Raw genomic sequence first — 22,765 nt, 5'->3', positions numbered from 1 at the left:
AGGAAAGGGACTGAAGGGGATCATCAGTGGCATTGTGGTGCCATGGTCCTTCCTTGTTGTACCACCAGCATAGGCACCATGGAGCCATCAACTTTGGTGCAGCAGACGATGCAGGCAGCCTGTGATGGTGTGCCTTGTAAAAATACAGAAAAATGCGAAGAATTTGAGTTTGCCTGCCTTTTTGTGTGCTTCCTGAACTGTAACTGGAGTTGAACTGATTGGTTGAGGGAATAGTGAGAGGCGAAACTTCTCAGCAGTAGTGGTGCGTTCCCTCTTCATCTGAGAGACCAATGGACCGCGATCACAGCAGCCTCGTCTGGGTAGGGTTGGAGGAGGGAAGAAAAGTGGACGCCCAGCTGTGGGCGCTCACTTGCGCCCTCTTGGTCATGATGTTGACGGCGAGCACCAACGTTATGGGTAGGCTTTAGGCCTTTCTTCGCCCCCCCCCCACCACACCACAAAGGTGCCAAGCTGTGTAAATCACATATTTTTTGGGTTGTGTTTTTAGCCGTGGAGGTGTGCGACAGCTGCACGTACACCACCATCTGTGCGGTCCTACCCAGTGTCGGCGCCAACACCGAAGTGCGCGTCCATGCCGGTACCTATGCGGAGACAATCAACTGCACCTGCACCGCCAGCAACGTCACCCTCAAGTACTCTCTCCCCCCTTGTGCCCTGCTCCATTACTAAGGCGATTTGCGCTTGCTTCCAGTTTGCTGGGCCAAGTCAACGTTTCCTTGGACAATCAGCCCTGGCTTTCCATCAGCGGAGTGAACTTCACCTTCACCAACGGCACCTTGAACCTAATGGGGGGTGCGCCAGCCGTACCAATATACATGATGTTGCTTGCAATCATGTTGATGTGTCAGTCACACAGCAATGATGCGACTTTGGCGCAGGTTTGGCTGTCACGGCAGGCGCCACCGTGTTCCAGGATGCTGCGGTGTTCATCAACGGCTCCTCAACGAATACCAGTACAGTGCATCACGCCAATTCTACAGCCCACGACTGAACCTTCTGTTTGTCTGTTGGGGGGGGGCAGTTAACCCTTTCCCTCTTCTGGCGGTGATCGACGCGGTGTGGAACCAGAACGGACAGCTCAAGGTCGACAACGCGGTCGGGTCCGGGACTCCTGGTTCGTCCACTGCGTTGAGCGTAAGCTTCCGCCGAGCCGATTCATTTCCGCAGCTCACGTGGTGTCCGCACGCGGAGTGGCAGGATTGCTCGGGAGGGGCATGACGTGGAACCAGAAGGGCGTTTTCTCCATGAGCTACTCCAGCGGCTACGCACAAGGTACCACTCAAGACTTGAGTTGCGTTCATTGACGTGAGGCGCTGATGTGATCGTGTGGAATCTGATTGGCGCTCCTCGCGCAGGAGTGGTTTTGCAAGCCGGCAGTCGTTGGGTGCAGGACGGCCCATGTCTTCTTGGCGCTCAAGATGGGGGTGGGTGGTGGTTCCATTCCTCAATCTTGCAGTGTCAGCGCTCGAAGTTGACACCTCTGTTGCGCGCTCAAAATCGCAGTCCACACTATCAGGGACTCCACATGGATCTCCAACGGGCCACTCACAGTCACCACGGCATCAATCGACGCGGGTACATTGCTGCGCTTGCCTGCCTGCCTGCCTGCCGGCCCCAACGATGGTCCACTTCACCACTTACACTCTTTGCAGTTGTGGTCTTCCAGAACTCAACGTGGATCCTCAACTCTATCAGCCTCGCCATTGAGACAGGTTTCTTCCATACACACACACACACACACACACACACACACACACACACACACACACACACACACACACACGCACGCACACGCGCACACGGCAGACGCGACACAACACGACACAACACTCATGACAACTCTCCGCGGTGCAGTGGTTTCGTTCGTGTCCGAATCGACTTGGATCCAGAACAGCGACTTCTACGGCACTGCTGCCCAACGCACCGGTATGAGGGGCCTTTCTTTTTCTCATAGCGATTCGTGTGCTGAACAGTGGATGCTGGTTTGTTGCAGGGGTGAAGCTAGAGAACAGTGTCTGGAAGCAATATGGCGCAGTCACTCTGCTGGTTGGTGCTGGATTTCCGAATCCTGGTTCGTTGTAGTCTTGTCCAGCTCACTTCCTTGAGCACGCACACGCACCACAGCACACGCACACACCTCACCACCCCAAACCGCTGCTGCAGCCATCAGCGGTAGCCTGCAAGCCAGGTGGAATCAATACGGGGCCTTGGACGTGCTCGCTACTGGAGGAAACATCGGTACGCGCCGACTCAACTGCTCATTCATGGCACATTGCAGTGATGAAGTGAACCGTGGACAAATCAAGGCACTAGCCGCTCATTGCTTCAACCCCCAAGGAATCACCTGCGGAGTAGCTATTGACGAGTTCACCTGGTTCTCCAATGGGCGTGTCAACGTCACCGCCACGCCAGGATCCACGGGCATAGGCACGTACCACATCTGGCGATGTCAGCGCACCACCAGTTAAGCTGTCTCTCACACCGCACGCGCACACAACTGCACAGCTGGCAATTGTTCCAGGCTGCCGTTTCCGTCGGCGTCGCCGCAATTCTTGATCACCAACGCCACCGGTGCGCAATCAATGCCCAGGGTTAGCGTCAACTTGAACACATCGACCGTCACCATCACGCCCAAAGGTAGGTAGTTCGCCCTCGCCCTCCGACTGCTGTGTGATGGTGGCAACCGGTTGAGTCTTGTTCGGGGCTGCATAAATAACAAACACAGATTCGAGCGGCCAGGAGCAACCCTCAGCGGCGGTCAGCCTTACCCTGGAAAACCTCACATCTAGCAACACGTCCAGCAACCCCGCCATACGCAATGGTACTCTCACACCAATGCGACCCATGCGCACGCGCACCCCCGCACTCACCGTCACCTATAGGAACGTGGAACGAGGTGGCCAACAACAGCCTGGGCGCCAGCCAGTCGTTCCTCTACTCATGCATCCTCGACTTCAACACCTCAAGCTCTGCGCCTGACAATAATCGGACATCGACGCTCGCGCTGCAGTACTTTGTGTTCGCCAACACGACCACCATCGACCTCGGCTCGAGTGCAGCGTCCGGACCGGTCAAGTTCGACGTCGCGCCGGCCTTCACCAAGTTCACGCTCACCCTCACCGACTGGCAATGGCAGTCGCCCGACGATGCCAGCGAGCGGGCTGAGGCGCGTGTGGCCATCAGGCCGGTTTTCACGGGATTCACCGAAGTGGCGTCGACGAGCGCTCACGTGCGCGAGTTCGTGCTGAGCGGGCAGACTGGCCAGACCTACGGCGGCGGTGGTGGCCAGGGCGGCAGCGCGTCGACGCGGCTGCGACTGGTAGAGGCCGTCACCGTCGACGGCGTGCTCGAGGTCGTATCGACTCGCAACGCGACTGCGGCGAAGAGCGGGCGCCTGTGGTTCACGCTTGACACGGCCACGTCGGAGCTGGTACTGTCGTTCGGCCGATTCAACTCGAGCCTGGTCTACGACCCCGGTACCTACCACTCCTTTCTTGTAACTGCATGTCTTGATGATGGTGGTGGTTGTGTGACTGATTGATGATGGCTGAACCACTGATGGCGATGTCACCAGATGTGGGCGTGCTGCTGCGAGGGAAAGAAGGCGGAGGCGGCAGTGACAACACGGGCCTCATCATCGGCGTTGCGGTGGCCGTGCCCCTGGCTATCCTCGTGGTCCTCGCCGTCGTGGTGGGCGCCGTGGGCATCACGTACTGGCACAGCCGGCAGAGGCACCACGGCGCCGTCAACTTTGGCGCGGACGACTCCGCAGGCGGCCTGTGATGACGTGGCTCGCCCTGTTAAAAATTAAATATGCGAAGAATTCGAGTTAATTTCTCGCGGCTATTTTCTCGATCCCTCCTTCAACCTTGTCATAGCGCAAAGCACGCAACAGATTTGTCTGGCGAAACAGGAGTAGAAGGAGCAAGTACTGCTTCGTAGCTATTTAGGTCAGTAGCACCCCGTAGGCCAAACAAAACGAGAAGCATCAGAAAGAGGAACCAAAGAGGATGCAGAAGCCGCAGGCTGGCAAGTCGACCAACCCACGCATCGAGCACGTGGTGGTTCTCATGATGGAGAACAGGTGCGTGCACTGCCCTCCCTTGTCTCCTTTTGAGCGTACTCACCAACTCCCTTTGAAATCTCGTTCTCCTCTTCCACTCCTTCATCCATGTGTGCAGGTCGTTCGACCACATGGTGGGTATGTACTCTCTTCATCCACTCTTGCATCTCTTTCCATCTCCTCCTTGGTTGGCGGACCTTTGGGAACAAATAACAACAAATAATAGAAAAGAAATAACGGAGCAAAGGGCCAATGCCCGTGGTCTCCCGATCGCGAGCTGGCCACTTCTCACCCGCCTTTTCGCCCCTTCTTCTTTTTGGGCCTCGGCGCACGCGCAGGGTACCTCAAGTCGCTCAACCCGGAGGTGGAGGGCGTGACGGGCAGGGAGACCTGCCCCAACGACCCGCTCAAGCCCAGGGAAGGCTCCACCAAGGTTCTCTCTCTCTTTTCATTCTGTAGATCAGCATCACACAACACACAAACATTGCCATCACACATCGTCGGCCGTGAGCTTACTGTGAGCTGTGTGGTCGCACGCACCCACACGCACGCACCCGACAGGTGAGCGATGACGCGCCGTACGTTGCGCTCGTGGACCCGTCCCACAGCTACGCCGCCACCAAGAAGCAGTGTTTCGGCTATGGGCCGGTGAAGGCGCCGGCGCCGATGACCGGCTTCGTCAGGAATTACGCCGAGAACGACGACTTTGTCGTGGGCGCCGACATCATGAGTTGCTTCAATCCCAAGACACGTACGTGTGTGCGGTGAATGCGCGTGTCGTGTGTCGTGTGCTAACTAGTTGATCTAATGCGTGTAGTCCCGACGCTGAACACGCTCGCCAATGAGTTTGCGATCTTCGACCACTGGCACAGCTCGCTCCCTGGTCCGACTCAACCCAACAGGTGAGGTGACACACAACACACACGACGCACACGACACACGGATGACCGCGTCGCCTTCATCGCACCATACAGGATGTTCCTCCACTCCGCCACTTCGCACGGCCTGACTGCGAACAACGTGGCCGAGCTGACCGAGGGGATGCCCCAAAAGACCATCTTCGACTCGTACGTCTCACTCCTCTCTCCGACACCATTGACCTGCCGCCGCCCAGTTGGTGACCGTGGGTGGTGCATCAGGCTGAACGAAGCCGGCCTGGATTGGCGCGTCTACTTCCACGACTTGCCCTCTGTCCTCCTCATGCGCAACATGCGAGACCTCAAGTACGCCAATGTCGACGCAGCTGTGTCGTGTGCGTGTCGTGTGCGTGTCGTGTCGTGTCGTGTCGTGTGTGGTTTCTGACGCTTGGTGGTTTGGAAGGTATGTGGGCAAGATCAACTACTTTGACTATTTCTATGAAGCTGCGGCGAGCGGAGACCTGCCGCCCTACACGTTCCTCGACCCGCGGTGGTTCACCTTCTTCGAGTGGGAGGCCTCCGACCAGCACCCGCCGCACGACGTTCGTCCCGGTACGGCCGCATGGTCAGACGTCTCTATCGGAGTTAAACTCTTGGCTTGTTTAGCTCCGAAGTGCTGACGCCAGCTTTGTGGGCAGGCGAGTACCTCCTCGCGAAGATCTACCAGGCCCTCCGCAACGGACCCAAGGTACCTGCGTGTGCGTGCGGTGGTGGTGGCGGGTGGTGGTGGGGTGGTGGTGGTGGTGGTGTGTGTGCCATGCGACTCACATCGGTCGGGGTGTGGCACTGAGCGTAGTGGAACAGCACACTGTTTATTGTGACGTATGACGAGCACGGCGGCTACTGGGACCACGTGCCCACTCCCTTTGGCGCACCTCGGCCTGACGATGTGGTATGACATAGAACATTTATTTATTGAGTATTTATTATAGCTGTTATTTTATTTGTATTTCTTGCGTGCCGCCTAAGCGGTCTCTCTCCGCCGTCAGCCCAATGATGAGGGGTTCGAGTTCAATCGGCTGGGCGTGCGGGTGCCCACCATCATGGCCTCGCCGTGGATCAACAAGGGGACCGTCATTCACGCCCCGCCTCAGGTCCGTCCCCTTATTCCCGCCTCTCGGCTTTTTCTCTGTTATTCACCGTTCTTGATTGCCGGCAGGCGCATTACGAGCACTCGTCGGTGCCGGCGACCTTGAAGAAGCTCTTCAACCTGCCCCACTTCCTCACCCGCCGGGACGCCTGGGCGGCCACCTTCGACCACGTCGTCAACCAGAGGTACCTGTGAAAACCACCACCTACGTCGTCATAGAGCTTGCGCGGCGCCCTCTTAATTTTTCTTTCTTGCAGGGACACTCCCCGTACCGACTGCCCCACGTCCCTGCCCGTGCCCGGACCAAAGGCGCTCCACGAGCAGTGGGAGAAGTTCTCGGGTACCATGACTGGAATGCGACCGGTGGTGATGGCGCGGGCGGCGGTGGGCCAGCGATGATGGCTTGGCTGACCGATGTGGTCGTGGTCCAACCCAACGCAGGAAGTGCGATCTCGCCGAGCGAGACCGCGGCCGGCGGCGTGGAGCAGAGCACCAGCACCATGAGCAAGGATCCCATCACCGACCTCCAGCGCGAATGGACCGCCATCGCCCGGGGCCTCGATGACCAGTCTTCGACTGAAGGGTACGTTCTGCAGGCCTGGACAGGCACCTGTGTGCGGTCGCTTACCCGAGAGCGACACGACACGACACGACACGACACGACACGACACGACACGACATCAGGTGGCTGAGCTCCCTGCAGGAGCAGATGCTGCAAAACGAGCACCAGGCCGCCATCTTCGCGCAGCAGCAAGTGCGCAAGTTCTTCGAGAGACAGAAGCACCAGCTGCTCGCACTCAAGGCCCAGGCCGACACGAAGCAGCAGTGATCGTTGTACAACACTTTTACATTATTTTGCATTTACTTTTATTTATTACGAATAAATAAATGCATTTGTTTTTTATTTGTTTTTTCTGTGTTCCGGTGAAGATGAAGAGAGGAGCGGCCACGCCGAGCCCGAACAGCGGAAAGGGCAAGGGGACGCCGGCGAAGAAGAAGACCACACACCAGAGCCCATCCGCTGCCGTGGCCAAGAAGACACCCACCAAGCCACCAGCACCGGCCAAATCGCCAAAATCGGCCCAGAAATCGAATGCTGGCAATGGCAACGATTCGAAGCAGGGCAGCGGGGGCGGAGGGCGCAGGAAGTCGAGGGGAGGAGATGAGGCGGAATGGAAGGTGAAGGAATTCGACGGCCAAAGCAACAACGCTGCAGATCAGGCGGAGGAGGAGAATCGGCTGCGGCTCGAGATTCAGAAATTGTTCGCCAAGGAGGGATTCAAATCTCAACCCCTTCCTGCATCATCGTCTACTTCGTCCGGCGCCTCATCGGCCAAGGCTTCGTCTAACGGTCGAACCACGGCAGCGAAGGGACAAGACAAAGGCAAGAGCAAAACAGCTCCCATCTCGGAGGATGAAGAAGAAGATGATGGAGATGAAGACGGTCAAATCGCTGACGGTGGAGATGAAGATGAGATTGAGTGGGACGAAGAGGTGGAATGGGACGAAGAAGTGGATGATGAAGACGGGTGGGAGGAGCTGAGCGACGATTTTGACGAGGATGGCGACGACGATGAAGGCGAACCTCTCGCATTCGAAGACGCCGAGAACGAGAGCGAGGACGGCGAAGAGGACGAGGATGAAGACGAGGACGAGATGGACGTGACCAACGAGAACGACGCCAGCGCTGTGGACGACGCATCGATGGACAGCGAAAGCGAAAGCGAAAGCGAGCAGTCCCAGGAGAAGTCGCAGTCGCGAGGACCGATGGCCGAGGCACTCGACGCGCTGGAGGCGACGCTGACTCACACTCACAAGCTTCTCGCTGAGCAGGGTACCGACACGACACGACACGACAAGCACGTGTTTCCTGGCAGCTGATGCACTGATGCTGCTGTTCGCTCTCGCCTCAGAAAAGCGTGGCGACCTGCGCAAGGTGATGGGCACGAAGACGTCCATGGCGCAAAAGGAATCCTTCCTGGCCCAGATGGCCAAGCTCTCTCTTCACACCGTCAAGACCATCGACAAGGCCCTGCAGCTCAAGCAGGTACCACCCACAGCACGTCAGCCTTATAAGCTCATCGAGACGATCTCTAACTGATCCACTACGTGTTTCTCCCCTCCCTCTGCAAGGACGTGCACCGCGCTCTCGTCGACGCCCACAACCTGCCAAAGACGCCCAGCGAGCTCATGCCGCCATTCGAAGATGCGCTGGACATTCTCTTCCAGGTGCGACCACACCTGCCACCCGCTCTGAGCGCACTCGTTGGCTAAAATCATCTTTTCTGTCGAACGAACGACAGGACTTGCGTAAGGACGCCAACTCGCAGGGCTTCGTGGAGAACGAGGAGAAGTGGGTGCAGTCCGGACTGTGGTTCCGCGTCAACAAGGAGAGCCAGAAGGCGTGGACGGTAATGCAATGTCTCGTTCTGCGTGCGCGCATTTCGAGTCCGCGTCACTAACTCACGTGTGCCTCCGCTCAGGTCTACGCCAGTGCCACCAACCAGCTGACGGAGCTGGACGACGAGGCTGCGCAGCAGGACGAGAAGAAGAAGAAGAAGAAGTTCAAGAGAGCCAAAAAGAACAGCGACGACGAAGATGGAGATGAAGACAGCGACGAAGAGGATGAGGAGCTCACGTTCGAGCAGGTCTACATGCAGCAGATCACCGAGGCCCTGGCCGACGAGCTGGACGAGCTCAAGGAGCGGGAGAAGATCGAGGACGAGACCAAGGTCACGCAGCTGGTCGACTGTCTGCAGCTGGGCATGGACTTCTACTCCGACCTCGAGAAGGACCTCAGCGTCCAGGGCTGGAAGCGAAAGAACACCAATGGCAACAACACCAACAACGGCAAGAAGGGCCTCCACCAGGCCCTCCAGGAGCTCTACTAGCATGTTCATGCCCCTGTGGGCCTTTGTCGCGTTGCAATGCAATGTTGATATGTGTGTGTGGACCCAACAAGTTGAGTGTTGAGCAAACTAGTTGCGTAATTCATTTCGAAAAAAGAGTTGAAACGCGGTTGTCTGGGTGGCCTGGTTACATATAGGCCGCTTACCTAAAGTCGACCTTACCATCACCGAAACGGTCAGAAGCGCTGTTCGAGCCTGCACCACATCTGCGAGCTCGGTTTGAACGACGTCGCGGCGGTGTACCAGCTTCAACTGAACGAGAAGAGATAGAGAAAGGAGGAAAGGCTCTCACCTTCCATCTTTGTTGTTTACTTGATCATCCTCATTGCCATCGTCATCGTCAAGTGGCCGGCCTTCCAAGCATGTACACCTCGGGGTCGAGTGCGATCATCAAGGGGGAACGGTCGGCGTCGCCAGTGATGGCCCAGATGAGCTCCAGCGCGGAGCTGTCGCCTCGTCGGCGCACCGCTACCGTGGGCGTCCAAACGACACGGGAGAACAAGCCCATCTCACGCAAGGCCTCAATTGGCGGCGATTTGGGGCAGCCAGTTCAATTTGCGGTCCCCCAGCTGCCTCATCTGCCGCCCCCGTTCTCGGCCACTACCACACAGTTCTCTCCCATCCAACGTTCAAATTCGAACCTCGATGAAGAATCAACTTGGAACAACAGCCACTCGCGCAGCAAATCGACAGATGCGAAGGAGCTGGCCCGCATCAAGAAATCGAGCGATGTGACGGCGTCATCATCGCCAAAGCCACCGACCAAGAGGACCAGCATCTTCGGAAAGAAGAAATCAGTTGATTTGCCGGCCGTCGAGGAAGCCCCTTCATCTGGGCCGTCCCTACACCTTCCTCCCACGCTGCCCCCCATGCCGGAGGGGATGAACATGCCTTCGGCCGGCAGATTGTCGCTTCGTCCGGCGCCTGCCTTCCTGGCGGCACTCGATTCGAGCATGATGCGGCGATCTTCCTACGTGCAGCTCGTAGACAAGGGCATCGTGCGCGAATGGAACGACTCGCCTGCCCTCGACTCAGACATGATTGCCGCCCTGCCGCCCCCCAGTGCGCTCATCCTCTCCAGCCATCGCCACGGCTTTGCCGCCACGTCAACTTTTGAGTGCGTGCCCATAACACTTGCGGCCGCTTGCCCTTCGTCATCAGGCTTGCCCAACACCAACAAGCCGGCCCAGGGCAGGCTGCACTCGAGCGGTGTCTTCCCGGTGCCGATGCCCAGCTTCTGGAACGGCAGCCCGCGGGTATCCAACGTGATGGTCCAGCCCTCCGGCCCGGATGGCGGGTGGCACGTGGAGCGTGGCTCAGCGGTAACACTTACTCCCTCCCTTGTGCGGTCGATGCCAAGCTTTCGTGCGTGTCGCAACGTTGACCTTTTGGCTTCTGCGTCCTCATGTGCACAGGACTTCGTTGAGGGAGCGTACAACGCGCTCGAGGATGATCACAGTAGCCCCTACTTCAAGATCTACTTCAACGGCAAAGGTAGCGCGCACACATGTGCCCGAGGCGCGAGCCTTGTGATGAAAACAACTCATTCGCTCATGACTCTCTGTTTCTACCTGTCATGGTCCTTGTGTGTGTGTGTGTGTGTGTGTGTGTGTGTGTTGCCTACCCAGAACACACCAACTACTGGGGAGTGGATCCACGCGTAGGCCCAGTGTTGGTGTCCGTTGCGCCCACAGGAAGCTCGGGCTCCAAGTACGTTTGGCTGTTCGCCCCGCCTCAGTTGTCATTCGCCTCATCGCATGAATCCACGTACGTGCAGGACGGTCATAGAGACGGTGGCCACGTTCAGATCGTCCGCCAGGCTGGTCATGAACACGCACAAGAAGTTCAGTTTTAACAGCGAGTCTCGAAACATCGTTGTACACCGCTGCCTTATACAGAGCAAACACGTACGCACACGCACCACCACCGCACGCACGCACGCATATCATGCAGCGTCGTGCATGCGGGCTAACTTAACGAGTGACGGATGTTGCTCTCGCGTGTGGGAAACACAGGGATCGAAGCAGATATTCGTTCGTAGCGCAGCTGATAAAAACAGTCTCTTCAAGGGACTGGGCATGGCCTGTGGCCCTATGGGCTACCTGGTATCTCGCCCCCCCCCCACTCAAGGAATGCTCATAGTTATCATTCCTTTCTGACACTTCCTCCCTTTGTCTGCTTTTGTGCCAACAAACAGCCAGAGATTCAGGACATGAAGTTTCAGAAATCGGTGATCGGTACTGCCCCCAAGCAAAAAAAACACTGAACCATCGCTTGCAGCTCCGAGAGCTAACAGCTTTTCTTCTTCTTTTTGGCTGATGCGCATCAGACATAACCGACGACTTGCTGCGGATGGAGCGGTCCCATTTCTCCTTTGACTACAAGTTTGGCGTGCTCTACTACAAGAAGAATCAGGGCGAGAACGAGATGTTTTCCAACTGTACGCACACCACGCGCCGCCCAACGCGCCACGAGGTCAGCCACCGAACTAAGCCTTCATCGTATGCGTGCAAACAGCGACGAGCCCGGAGCTGGAGAAATTTTTGAACTTCCTGGGCGACCGGATCACCCTCAAGGGTTGGCCGGGCTTCACGGGCGGACTTGACGTCAAGAGTACACACACTCCTCTAGTCACGTCATCGTAGGGTTCTCATTTCTTTCTCTCCCGCACACTCGCGCAGATGATACGACGGGCACTCATTCGGTGTTCACGTTGTTCCGAGACCTGAACGTGATGTTCCATGTCTGCACTCTGCTCCCCTACAACCCGAAGGATCCACAACAGCTCGAAAGGAAGCGTCACATCGGTACATCAACCCACTTTCCCTCCTTTGTGTGATGCCATACCACTCCTAACCGCTTTGTCAATGTCAGGGAACGACATCGTTGTGGTGGTCTTCGTGGAGCCTGGCGCCACGTTCGACCCGTGCATGATGAAGACGCAATTCAATCGTACGTGCACTACAACCGCTGGCAGTTTGTGTGGTTGTTGCTCGCGAGGTCCCGCCTGACTGTGATCGCACGGGTGCTGGTGGCCGCCATCATAGATATCTACGCCGTCGTATCGATGGACCCGGGGGATCAAACGGTGCGACTCGAGTTTGCGGTCAAGCAGGGCGTGCGTCCCTTCGGGCCGCAGCTGTTGGCCAACCAACGCTTCTCTCTTGACGCCAGCTTCAGGGAGTTCTTCTTCAGCAAGCGTACGTTTAAAGCCTTCCCTGGTGGTCACCTCTATTCCTTTATTATTACACATGTTGGCTTTTGCTGACCACGCAACGTCCGACAGTCATCAACAGCGAGCGGTCAGCGCTGAAGGCCAACGTGTTCGCCGCAAAGCTGGAGCACACACGGCTGAGGATGATTGAGAGTACTATCGAGAAGCTGCAGAAGACCAAGTGAGCAACCCTATACAATAGGCCACAACAGGCCTGCCTACAGCAAACGAACAACACCATCAACCACGACGACGGGGTGAGCGAACCCGCCTGTACACATGTCCAGCGAACATCAGCACGGCGACCAAGTTTGACTGCTGACGTCAGCAAAGAGATTTTCACGATAAAGAACAAGCGCAAAAGAACAAAAAATCGCAACAACAAAGATGGTGTACTTGACGTCATGGAAGGTGTTCTTTGAGGCCGCGCAGAAGCTCTACAACGAGAACCCCAACAGTAATCATCTGCCGCCCTGCTCCTGTTTCGTTTCATTTGCTCAATCTATACTAATTTAAATTTGTAGAAACGCGATATGTGATGAAGTACCGCCACTGCGATGGCAAGTTGGTGCTCAAGGTGACGGACGATCAGACGGTACGCACCTCCCTCTCGACCAATTTAGATCTCCCAGTTCTAACTACCCTCCCAACAGTGTCTCAAGTACAAGGCATCTCATGCGCAAGTGCTGAAGAAGATTGAGAAGCTGAACAACTTGTTCCTGCGATCTGCCACCGAAAAGCTCAACAAGTAACCCATTTTTCAATAGACGGTCTGATCTCTTACTCATCTTCATTTTCTCCCATTTCGCGAAGACATGCTCCAACCCGGGCTTCGGGAGGCAGCCATACTCCTGCTTCATCTTGATACTTGATACCTTGTGCAGCTACTCGTGGCGGTAGGCTGCAGGAAGCTCCTGTGGCACGTACAACATCGATTAAATATTTATTGTGTGCCACACCTTCCCCACGCCGCCAGGCTCAGTTGATCTCAACGGTCCACGACTTGGGCGTCTCCTTGGCGGCCTTGGGCAGCTCGACCTTGAGCACGCCATCCGTGTACGAGGCCTTGATCCTGCTCGCGTCGACGTTCTCCGGCAGCGCGAACGTGCGCTCGAAGGTGCCGTAGCTTCGCTCGAACGTCAGGTACCGCTGCTGTGGCTCGGCCGCCTCCTTCGCCTCCTTCAGCTCGCCCCTCACATTTGTGTTCGTGTTCGTGTTCGTGTTGTTCGCAGTGTGGCCCTCGAATCGCTTCTCGCCTCGGATGACAAGTCGGTCGCCCTCGCACACCTCCACGCGGATGTCCTCTCGTCGAATGCCGGGCATCTCGGCCTCGATGGCGAAGCCCTGCTGGGTCTCGAGCACGTTGACGTTGGCGTGGAGCGGTCGCGGTCGCGGCCCCTCCTTGGGCACGGCCGGCCGGCCCACCTGCTTGGCCGTCGAGGCGAGCTCGTTGATCAGCGGCCGGAAGAACGGATCGCGTGCGAAGGCGTCGAAGAAGGACTCATGGTGGTGGCTGTGACGCGGGCGCAGGTGGACCGACAGGCCGCGAGCCGACGAAGAAGAAGACGAAGAAGAAGAGGTCATCGTTTGCGTCGTGCCCGCCGTGAGCGCCGACGACGGCCTGGTGGCGGTCGCGGCCGAACTCAGTAGCCTCTGCCTGATGGCGGGAGCAGCTGTGCGCGAAGTCGTCCTCTGCATTGCGTTGTTGTAGGAGGAGGTGTTGATGTTGATGTTGGTGTTGGTGTTGTTGCGCTTGCTTGTTGATGGTGCAAGGCGTCGGCTGGGTCGGCTTTTGTGGCCGCAGGTTCCTTCTTCGAAAACAGGGGACGCAGACATCGCCGACTGTGGGAAGCGACGAATGACCGAGGCTCGGACATTTTCTGCGGCCACGAAATGAATGGGAAATGAAACTCAAAATCCGAAGAAAGTCTAGATTCTTCGAAACTGCTTTGAAACATGTTTGAAACGCGTTTGACAACAAGGAAAAAGGAAAAAGGAAAAAGAGTATAATAATCCGCAATCGCTCACCAAGATGGACATCGCGCCGGATGCGAAGAAGAGCGAGGCGGCGGCGAGGAACATGGTGCAGTTGATGAACGAAATGCAGATGAAGAGCGTGCTGGGGATGTTCAATTCGATGTCGGAACGATGCTTCCGGCTGTGCATGAAGAACGTCGACGACGACGCGCCCATCACCACCAAGGAGGACTCGTGCATCAAGAACTGCACCGAGAAGTGGCAGCGGTACAGCCAGCGCGTGCAGCTCATCTTCGCCGAGGAGAACACGCGAGCCAACACCAAGGCCGACCTCATGCAAGACCGACCATCATCGAATCTCGAAGGGCAAGATTAACAACAGATTTTTTTCTCAACATCATCACCACCACCATCTCTGGTGCCAGCTACAGCGAAGCCTGGTCTTGGGGCGCGCCAAGGCGGGAGAGGACCGGGAAACGAGAGGCGTTGGCCCTCACCAACTGCACACACACCGCACACACCGCACACGCACACGCACAAGGTCAGAGATCGAGCGGCCCCCGGGGGGGGAGAAGTGAAGGGAAAGGACGCGAACCCCATCGAGAGACTGGGCGGTGCGGTTCATGCAGGTGTCCAGGTCGTACATCGACACCAGCTCGTAGACGTGGTGGTCCTCCCCTGGCGAATGCTCATCTCATCAGCCGCACACACACGCACGACCGCACACGCACACGCACACGCAGTGTGGCGGACTTACCCTCTGGGATGTCCTTCTTGGACCCACAGATGACCACCACGGGCTTGTGGTGCTTCTTGGCCAGCTTTTGGACCTCGGAGACGGTCTTGCCGTGCTGGGTCTGGGTGTCGTAGCGCCCCTCGCCCGTGAGCACCAGGTCGCTGCCCTTGATGGCCTCCTCCAGTCCCAGCGCCTCGGCCACGAATTCGATACCCTGCGCCCGTGCGAGACAACCAGCAGTGAGTGCGTGTCGTGTGTGTCGTGTGTGTCGTGCGGCGTGTTGTGTTGTGTTGCGTACTCGCTTGATTTTAGCGCCGGTGGTGGCGACGATGCCTCCCGTGAGCCCGCCAGCTGATCCAGCGCCGGGCAGGTGGGCCACGTCGATCCCGAGCGGCAGCGAATCGCGATAGAAGCCCGCGACCCGGTGCATGCCCGCCTCCAGCCGCTTCTGAATCTCCTCCGTCGCTCCTTTCTGCGCCGAGAAGACCTGCACCACGGCCGTTGTGTGCCGCGTGTGTCATGCGTGTGCCGTGTGTGTCATGGCGTGCGCCGTGTGTGTCGTGTCGTGTGTCGAGGAGACGCACGGCGACGGCGCCCTTTTCGCCAACAAAGGGGTTGTCCACGTCGGAGGCGATCTCCACTGTGGCGCCCTTGAGCACTCCGCTCTCGGGCATCGTGAGACTCGTCACCTTGTTCAGGTGCCGCCCGAACACGATGGGCGGGTGCTCCTCGGGGTCCTTCCACACCCCACCACCCACACAATGAGCCAAACGCTGCGCGTGTCGTGTGTCGTGTGTCGTGTGTCGTGTTACCTCGTCGTCAGGTTGAATCCTGACCCGAACGCCGAGCGCATGCAGACAGCCGAGTCCGCCGTCGTTCGTGGCACTCCCGCCCTACACATGAGCCCCTGTAAGCTCACGCACACACCGCACGACACGACACACGCACGCACGACACACGACACACGACACACGACACACGACACACACACAACACGCACCATGCCGACGATGATGTGGCTGTGGCCTTCGTCGAAGGCGTGTTGCATGAGCTGGCCGGTGCCCTCGGTCGTGGTGTGCAGCGGGTTGCGCAGGTCGAGCGGCACCTTCTCGAGGCCCGACGCCGAGGCCATCTCGACCACGGCCAGCCTCCCCGCGCAGTCCGGCCTGGTGCTGCTCCCGTAGGACGCCTGCACCGGCGCGCCCAAGGGACCTGTTGGCCGTTGAATCAGCACTCGCTCCGCACATCGCCCACGCCACCGCCGCACACGACACACCGCACACACGTGTGTACCGACCGATGACGGTGTGGGTGACCAGTTTGAGTGCGAGAGGACCCTTGAGTGCGTTGAGGAAGCCATTGCCGCCGTCGCTCAACGAAAGGGACCGCGTTTCCACTCGTCCTGTTGCATGAGATTAGATAGATGATGAAAGAAAGATTTAATTTCATTTAGTGGAAGAAAAGCAAAATGGAACCTGGGTAGAGATGAGCTATGGCGTGGAGGACGGCATCGGCCACCAGGTCGGCCTCAAGGGAGTCCTTGAAGGAATCAAAGCAGCCCAGCACACGCACCACACCCTCCCGCTCGGCCTTGTCCATTTTCCTTCCTTTTTTTGAAAAGCAGGGAGAAAAAAACAGCAAGTATTGTTTCTTCGTCGCTGGAGGCGTCATCACCACCTTCTCTGTCGTCGTTGTTAACTTGTCCACTACTTCAAGATGGAGTGTGCTCTGTGCGTGTGCTACACTCTCTGCACTCTGGACCAACCGGTACCAGGAAAAACAATGTTACGTGCACTCTGGACCATCTTCTCATGACATTGGGGGCGCTGATGAGCACAAAGTTGGTCCAGAGTGCAGAGAGTGTAGCACACGCACTCTGGACCATACTTCAAGATGGATCTGCCAGTCTGACACACTACGCGAGCAAAAAGGAGGATACGGCACGGTGGATTCCCGGGTGGTCGCCCACCCCAGTACTAACACCGCCTGGCGCAGCTTAACTTCGCTGTTCGGATGGGAAGCGGTGCTTTCTGCGCAGTATGGCCGTATCCATCAGCCTTCACCACACACTCTGCCATCATCACCTGGGATCAGAAAGCCCTCTATGTAATGGACAAGCCTTGCCTTTACCTGCACTCTGGACCGACCAGTACCTGCAAGTCACCAAGGCGACTCTATGCTATTGGCACAATGAAGAAATTCCTGACATTGACTCTATTGACAAACATGGCTTTTTAGCCAATGTGGTACCTTGTCTCAATGCTGAAGCTTGATCATCATCAATGCAGTCTTTGCCATTACAAGCCCCTGGTGCTGGCAATGGCGGTGAGGCAGGCTGGTGCAGTGGAGGTGGCGCTTGAGGAGGAGTTCAGGGAGGCCACCTGTGAGGCCCTCCTGCAGGAGATTGCCCACCTGTGGCATGAGAACCATGAGCTCCACAACCACCTGCTCCAGTTCATGGATGGCACACACAGTGATGATGACCACCCTGCGCACCACCACAGTGAGAGCTAAACAAACAATGAAAGGGGAAACAGGCAATGCCGCATGCATGTGTGCATGTACAGTGTGCATGTGCTGTGCAGCAGAAAAACAAGATTTTCTTTTTTCTCAAGTTTTACTGTTCTTGGTGCTTGCCAATACAAAGTAGACTTTATTGATTGTTGAGTGATTGAACATGTGATTATACACAATGGCTGTATGTACAGCTTCGTCTTGATGGATTTGTGGGATTGTGCAGGAGATCACCTGGCATTAAAATGATGTCTTTTACATTTCTGGCATTTCTCATCAACTGACCTGCACACCAGCTACAATGAAATCAGCAATTTGAGTAGGGCTAGATGGAAGGAACTTCAGACTTGTAGGGCTTGGAGCTCTTGGTCCTGCATGGACCTTCCTGTGCTTGTGCACAAAGGTGCACTGATCAAACAGATGCTGTTCTTGGCTGGGGAGCAGGGAACACATCTTTTCAGACAAAACAGATCACACAAAACTCATTTAAGCAAGATAAAATCACAAACAAAATCACTTTTGAAAAATGAGTTAAGAGGGGTCAAGTTTTAGTTAGAGGCATCTAAAGATCTCCTGCAGCAGGTTTTGTCAACAGAAATGAGACCCAAAGCATGTAAGCTTGAATATCTGTATCATATACATGCATTATACTTTGTCCTTCCAACTGCAATCCTCTGATTTACCAACTCCCTTTATGTGGGGGCAAACAACTGCTTTACAGGTACCAGCACTCTGGAAAGGCAGTTGTTGCCTACAAAAGGAACACTGCACATATTACAAAGAAAGTCTCCATCTGGTGGCTGTGGCGAGTGTGTGGTGAAGGCTGATGGATACGGCCATACTGCGCAGAAAGCACCGCTTCCCATCCGAACAGCGAAGTTAAGCTGCGCCAGGCGGTGTTAGTACTGGGGTGGGCGACCACCCGGGAATCCACCGTGCCGTATCCTCCTTTTTGCTCTCTTCTTGCCCCAGATCCTGGCGCCACAACTGGGTCGCCTGGCGCGAGGGCGGGGAGAACAGGATCGTGTTCTTTGGTCTGGTTCGCGTGTCGTCGGTCAAGCCAACACCGGCGCGCCAGGCTAAGATGCGCAAGAGCCTGCGTTCTCAGCGGAACCGTGAAGAGACAAACCAGGTCAATGGGAGCCGAACAGTTGAAAGATGGCGGTGGCCAAGAGGAAAAATGATGTTTGTTGGTGTGGGTGGTGGCCTCCACGCGCTGCAGAGGAAGGTTCACAAAATCCCAACTTCACTCGAAGATGGTGCTGACATAGTTCTTGAATCGTGCAGAATACTCGTCCGGCGGCACGGCCGAGATCGCATGCTGCACGACACGATCCATATCAGCACACACACACACAAACACATCAGCGCATGCACGCGCGCGCACACACGAGGGCGGCACCTTGTTGACAAAGAGACTCTTGACAAAGTTCTCGGCGCTCTTCCCGTAGCTGTAGGTGGTGAGGATGTCGATGATGCCGATGAAGTAGATCTCGCCCAGCGGCGTCCCGTTCTTCTTGCGCCCCTGGATGCCGCCGTAGTCTCTGCGGAAGAACGGTGCGTTCTCCTCCACCGGCGCCAGAGCGTCGCTTCTGTTTTTCCCACACTGCGTGAGTGCGCGCAGTTGTGTGGTGTGCGCGTGTGTGTGTTCTGTGCGTGTGTTGTGTGGTGTGCGCGTGTGTGTGTTCTGTGCGTGTGTTGTGTTGTGTGCGTGTGTGCGCGCGTGCGTGTGTGTATGTCGTGTGTTGCGGCAACTTGCTGACGGCCATACCCAGACACTTTGGGTTTGAGTCCCGGGTCGACTGGCCGGCATTCGATGTCGGGATAGTTGAGGAAATGGATGCCCACCAGCAGGCTGTAGTCCATCAGGTTCCGCTCGCGCAGGAACTGCAAGTGGACAAAGAGCGAAGACTGAACACAAAGAACAGAATAATGATAACAACGATAATAATGAAAACGACGATAATTCCAATAACAATAATAATAATAACAATAATATTCCAAGTAATGGTAATAAATCCAATAATAACAAACATAGGCGAGGCACGCACGTCCGAGTCCTTGTGGACCTGGCTCACGAGCTGATTCCTCGTCTCGGCGTCGAACAAAAAGAGACTGTCGGAGGGGAGAGAAGGGCAACGCGTCGCGGGAGCAACCAGAAATGAGGTCAACCACAGCAACGCGAAAACGTGTTTGTGGGGGGGGGCAATTGGTACTGGTTGAGGTCCATGTCCTTCTGTACACTCTCGCCCTGCGCCGTGCTTCGATTCACAGTGGAACCCTGATCGTGGGGGGGGGGATGAGGCCAGGCGCCGCGCGCGCGTGTGTTGGTGTGTGCGTGTTGTGTGTGTTGGTGTGTGTGTGGTGATGCACCAACGGCGCGGAGGGAAGTATACCTTGAGATCGTAGACGCGGTGGATGGGGATGTTGGTCTGGAACACGTTCTCCATGACCACGAACGCCGTCTGGTTGATCTTGTGCAGCCCGAAGAAGCGTCCGATGAGCGAGCCCGGATAGCGTTGGAAATGCTGGCAGCACGCCACGAGAAAGCGTGAGTCGCTGGAGGGAATCATAGATATCTACCACAGCGAGAGCCCCGAAGTGGCCATTAGTGGCGCCGGCCAGTACCTCGTAGTAGCCCTGGAGAATCTGGAAGAGGGACGTGCACTCGTCCAGCGGAATGGTCTTGACCAGGAACCGACCGTCGTGACTGCGTTGTTTCCCGTAAGTCGTCAGCACAACACACACGACAACGGCACACACGGCACACACAGCGCTGAATCACACGATGGTACGAATACGAAACCTGTAGTAGAAGAAGCTGCCCGACTTGCCGTCCGACAGCTGGACCGAGGGAGTGGACAGATCGCCGCGGAGCAGATTGCCCAACACCTGCTCTGGGCCTAAAAAAATGATAGCATATCATTCAAGGCAGACAGAGCGGTGGTGGTGAGTTCAAAAAGCTCCGCGCTGAGCAGGAACCAACAGTAGCGGATTGGTCTGGGTACCGAGGGCGAGGAGGTATTCGGACTCATCGATGCCGCACATGGCGCGGAACCTCTTGAACACCAGCGGGGCGTAGTCTGTGAAGGTCCACGTCTCGGCCTTGGTCATGTCCGTCCTGGCCGCGCAGTGCCGGTGAGCAAACAATAAATAAGAAATAATAAAATAAGGCTTGGCTAAGGGTGACGCACTTGGCGAGCTCGAACGTGGTCACGGCCTTGAAATCGGCCGTGGAGGGCTCGCCGGTGGGATCGCCGTTGGCCATTTGTATCTGTGGTCAGATAGCAGAGCTGTGCGATTAGCAGGTGTCGACGCGGCGATGATGGTCACCACGCAAATGGCAAAGAACAGGGGGAGGTGGGGAGGTGGCGGTAGGTACGGAGATGCGGAGGCCCAGCATGAGGTAGAAGCAGGTCTTCCACGAGGCCCCGATGAGCGACACGGGCGTGCCCCGCTTGCCCACCCGCTTCTCCGGCCCCTCGCAGTTCAAGAGCCCCAGCCCCTGGCCAACGCACAGACACCACCTTTCAAGCCTTTGCTCTCTTTTCACCACACACACACACACACACGACACACACAAGGCACACGCGATACCTGGAGGAGACGAGGCCGGGTTTCCTCCAGCTGGACGAACTGCTCCTTGGTCATGGTCTGGTGCAGCTTGCCATTGACTAGCATGCAAGCCGAAGAGCACAAAAAGAACCGGCAAATAATAAATATCAATAAATCAATAAATACTAAAAATTAATAAATATCCATCAAAAATCAGGTACCGGGCACTGCGGCAAAGAGTTCCGAGAGGAACGGCATGAGGGCGGTCATCGACACGGTGATTCCCAGCGACGACAGCGTCTACGAAGAACGCGGAGACGAGAGAAGGTCAAATCGTGGGGGAGGTGAGTGAATGAGCCAGTCCGTGGCTGAGTGGGGCGAGTGGTGCGTACCTGGTACATGGAGAGGATGACGTCGTTGAGCTCCATCTCGTCGATGACGCCGTCGTTGTTCGAATCGAGCGTGTCGAACACCCCTGCGTACACCGAATGCGGATTGATCGGGTGAGTACCCATCGGTCATTATCATCGTTGGTGAAGAAGAAGAAGAAGCAGCAGCAGAAGAAGAAGGTTTGGTGAGAGGGAGTACATTCGAGCTTATCCTTCCTGGCTCCTTTCATGAAGAAGGACATGCTGCTGAGGAAGTCGACCTCGGTGATGAACCCATTCTTGTCGACATCGAACAGCTGGAACAAGAACCTGCGTGATGCCACGGAGCATGGTCATCGAGGGGTGGGAGGAGGGAGGGGGGCTCGAGGGGCGCGAACGAGCGAGCAAGCAGTACCTCACGAGGGTGCTGTCGGGACGGAAGCCGGTATTGGACGCGAAATCGTTGATGGCGATCTTGGTGTCTGCCGTCGTAAGCGTGAGCGAGCCGAACTGCTCCTGCAGTGCCTTCAAGTCCTTGATTGACACTGTCATCAACACACACACACACACACACACACACACACACACACACACACACACCACACGACGATGAGGCGTTGAATTAATTGAGACTGGCCAAAGTAACTACGTACTCTGATCGACCGCGGTCTGGAATGTATGGGGCAGGGCGGTAATGTTGCCGACGATGGCCCTGCGCTCGCGCTCGAGCGCTTGCTGGGCCTCCTGCTCCTTCTCCCGCTCCCGCTGGCGGCTCGCCTCAAGCATCGACGTCGTGTTGTAGCGGCGCAGCGACGGCAGCAGCGCTGCGCCGCCGCTGCCCGACGTCGTCGCGACCGAGCCCGAGCTCGACAAGGGCGAGGGCGCCGACGGCTCGAACGCGGCCGATGAAGATGACGCGGGCGCGGCGTGCGGCAGCTGCGGATAGGAGACGGACGTGACCAGCGGCGCCGGCGTCGGCGGCGATGGCGAGGTCTGCCTGACCGGGAACGAGCCCGACGACGGGCCGTAGCAGTCCGCCGTCGAGCAGTAGGCCGCTTGTGCGCCGCCACCGGGCGGCGCCGCTGCCAGCGAGAGCGAGGGCGAGGGCGACGACGGCGGCATGGCTGGAATGCTGTGGTGCGGCTGCGGCTGTGGCATCCGTAGCGGCTGCTGCTGCGGAGGCGGTAGCTGGGCAACGTGTTGACCGGGCTGTGGGCTGCCCTGGCCGCCGTAGTACGGCGCCGAGACCGGCGACATGTGAGGAATGTACGGCGCCGGGCCGGAGCTGTACGGGCTCGCCTGCGGACTCGCCCCGGCGGCCTGCGGGCCGTAGGGCGACGGACTGCCACCGCCGCTGCTGCTGGGAGGAGCGCTGTACGGCGCCGGACCCGACGCGTAGGC

At 57.1% G+C, this 22,765-nt stretch overlaps 8 protein-coding genes across 8 annotated transcripts; 5 read left to right on the top strand and 3 right to left on the bottom strand.

Moving 5' to 3' along the window:
- Positions 1–290: 290 nt before the first annotated feature.
- ACA1_183970 (uncharacterized protein) lies at positions 291–3,804 on the top strand (the record flags this gene model as incomplete). Its single annotated transcript, XM_004345945.1, has 16 exons — positions 291–417; positions 509–653; positions 713–813; positions 900–974; positions 1,043–1,135; positions 1,219–1,293; positions 1,525–1,596; positions 1,674–1,733; positions 1,876–1,947; positions 2,015–2,092; positions 2,185–2,259; positions 2,359–2,452; positions 2,612–2,658; positions 2,747–2,842; positions 2,904–3,497; positions 3,596–3,804. The coding sequence occupies 16 exons, from the start codon at positions 291–293 to the stop codon at positions 3,802–3,804; spliced, it is 2,013 nt and encodes a 670-aa protein (XP_004345995.1).
- A 227-nt stretch (positions 3,805–4,031) lies between these two features.
- Positions 4,032–6,920, top strand: ACA1_183960 (phosphoesterase family protein; the record flags this gene model as incomplete). Its single annotated transcript, XM_004345944.1, has 15 exons — positions 4,032–4,105; positions 4,203–4,222; positions 4,423–4,517; positions 4,646–4,835; positions 4,902–4,986; positions 5,059–5,151; positions 5,224–5,307; positions 5,405–5,553; positions 5,640–5,689; positions 5,798–5,893; positions 5,991–6,095; positions 6,161–6,276; positions 6,349–6,431; positions 6,533–6,674; positions 6,776–6,920. The coding sequence occupies 15 exons, from the start codon at positions 4,032–4,034 to the stop codon at positions 6,918–6,920; spliced, it is 1,527 nt and encodes a 508-aa protein (XP_004345994.1).
- Positions 6,921–7,021: 101 nt separating this feature from the next.
- On the top strand, positions 7,022–8,982 carry ACA1_183950 (uncharacterized protein; the record flags this gene model as incomplete). Its single annotated transcript, XM_004345943.1, has 5 exons — positions 7,022–7,925; positions 8,005–8,138; positions 8,225–8,320; positions 8,395–8,502; positions 8,575–8,982. 5 exons carry the CDS (start codon positions 7,022–7,024, stop codon positions 8,980–8,982), a joined length of 1,650 nt encoding a protein of 549 aa, XP_004345993.1.
- An 899-nt stretch (positions 8,983–9,881) lies between these two features.
- On the top strand, positions 9,882–12,399 carry ACA1_183940 (GTPase activating Rap/RanGAP domainlike 3, putative; the record flags this gene model as incomplete). The annotated part of the gene is made up of 12 exons (XM_004345942.1): positions 9,882–10,062; positions 10,162–10,322; positions 10,416–10,494; positions 10,629–10,710; positions 10,778–10,907; positions 11,198–11,237; positions 11,330–11,440; positions 11,518–11,613; positions 11,682–11,807; positions 11,875–11,952; positions 12,048–12,200; positions 12,287–12,399. The coding sequence occupies 12 exons, from the start codon at positions 9,882–9,884 to the stop codon at positions 12,397–12,399; spliced, it is 1,350 nt and encodes a 449-aa protein (XP_004345992.1).
- Positions 12,400–12,601: 202 nt separating this feature from the next.
- ACA1_183930 (signal recognition particle 9 kDa protein) lies at positions 12,602–12,966 on the top strand (the record flags this gene model as incomplete). Its single annotated transcript, XM_004345941.1, has 3 exons — positions 12,602–12,671; positions 12,739–12,809; positions 12,868–12,966. The coding sequence occupies 3 exons, from the start codon at positions 12,602–12,604 to the stop codon at positions 12,964–12,966; spliced, it is 240 nt and encodes a 79-aa protein (XP_004345991.1).
- Positions 12,967–13,192: 226 nt separating this feature from the next.
- ACA1_183920 (Hsp20/alpha crystallin family protein) lies at positions 13,193–14,050 on the bottom strand (the record flags this gene model as incomplete). Its single annotated transcript, XM_004345940.1, has 1 exon — positions 13,193–14,050. One exon carries the CDS (start codon positions 14,048–14,050, stop codon positions 13,193–13,195), a length of 858 nt encoding a protein of 285 aa, XP_004345990.1.
- Positions 14,051–14,616: 566 nt separating this feature from the next.
- On the bottom strand, positions 14,617–16,526 carry ACA1_183910 (glycerate kinase subfamily protein; the record flags this gene model as incomplete). Its single annotated transcript, XM_004345939.1, has 9 exons — positions 14,617–14,691; positions 14,787–14,869; positions 14,949–15,141; positions 15,226–15,414; positions 15,512–15,664; positions 15,740–15,820; positions 15,928–16,116; positions 16,244–16,329; positions 16,403–16,526. 9 exons carry the CDS (start codon positions 16,524–16,526, stop codon positions 14,617–14,619), a joined length of 1,173 nt encoding a protein of 390 aa, XP_004345989.1.
- Positions 16,527–18,687: 2,161 nt separating this feature from the next.
- ACA1_183900 (phosphatidylinositol phosphate kinase PIPK5, putative) lies at positions 18,688–22,486 on the bottom strand (the record flags this gene model as incomplete). The annotated part of the gene is made up of 17 exons (XM_004345938.1): positions 18,688–18,762; positions 18,844–19,033; positions 19,213–19,352; positions 19,493–19,556; positions 19,658–19,722; positions 19,838–19,969; positions 20,070–20,151; positions 20,248–20,333; positions 20,424–20,562; positions 20,636–20,715; positions 20,824–20,946; positions 21,039–21,115; positions 21,218–21,296; positions 21,389–21,471; positions 21,585–21,694; positions 21,780–21,909; positions 22,018–22,486. The coding sequence occupies 17 exons, from the start codon at positions 22,484–22,486 to the stop codon at positions 18,688–18,690; spliced, it is 2,124 nt and encodes a 707-aa protein (XP_004345988.1).
- Positions 22,487–22,765: the final 279 nt, after the last annotated feature.

The sequence above is a fragment of the Acanthamoeba castellanii genome (assembly GCF_000313135.1).
Source record: "Acanthamoeba castellanii str. Neff unplaced genomic scaffold scf7180000084745, whole genome shotgun sequence".
Taxonomy (NCBI): domain Eukaryota; phylum Discosea; order Longamoebia; family Acanthamoebidae; genus Acanthamoeba; species Acanthamoeba castellanii.
The sequence above is the reverse complement of the archived record's forward strand: the minus strand, read 5'-3'. Positions and strand labels throughout refer to the sequence as shown.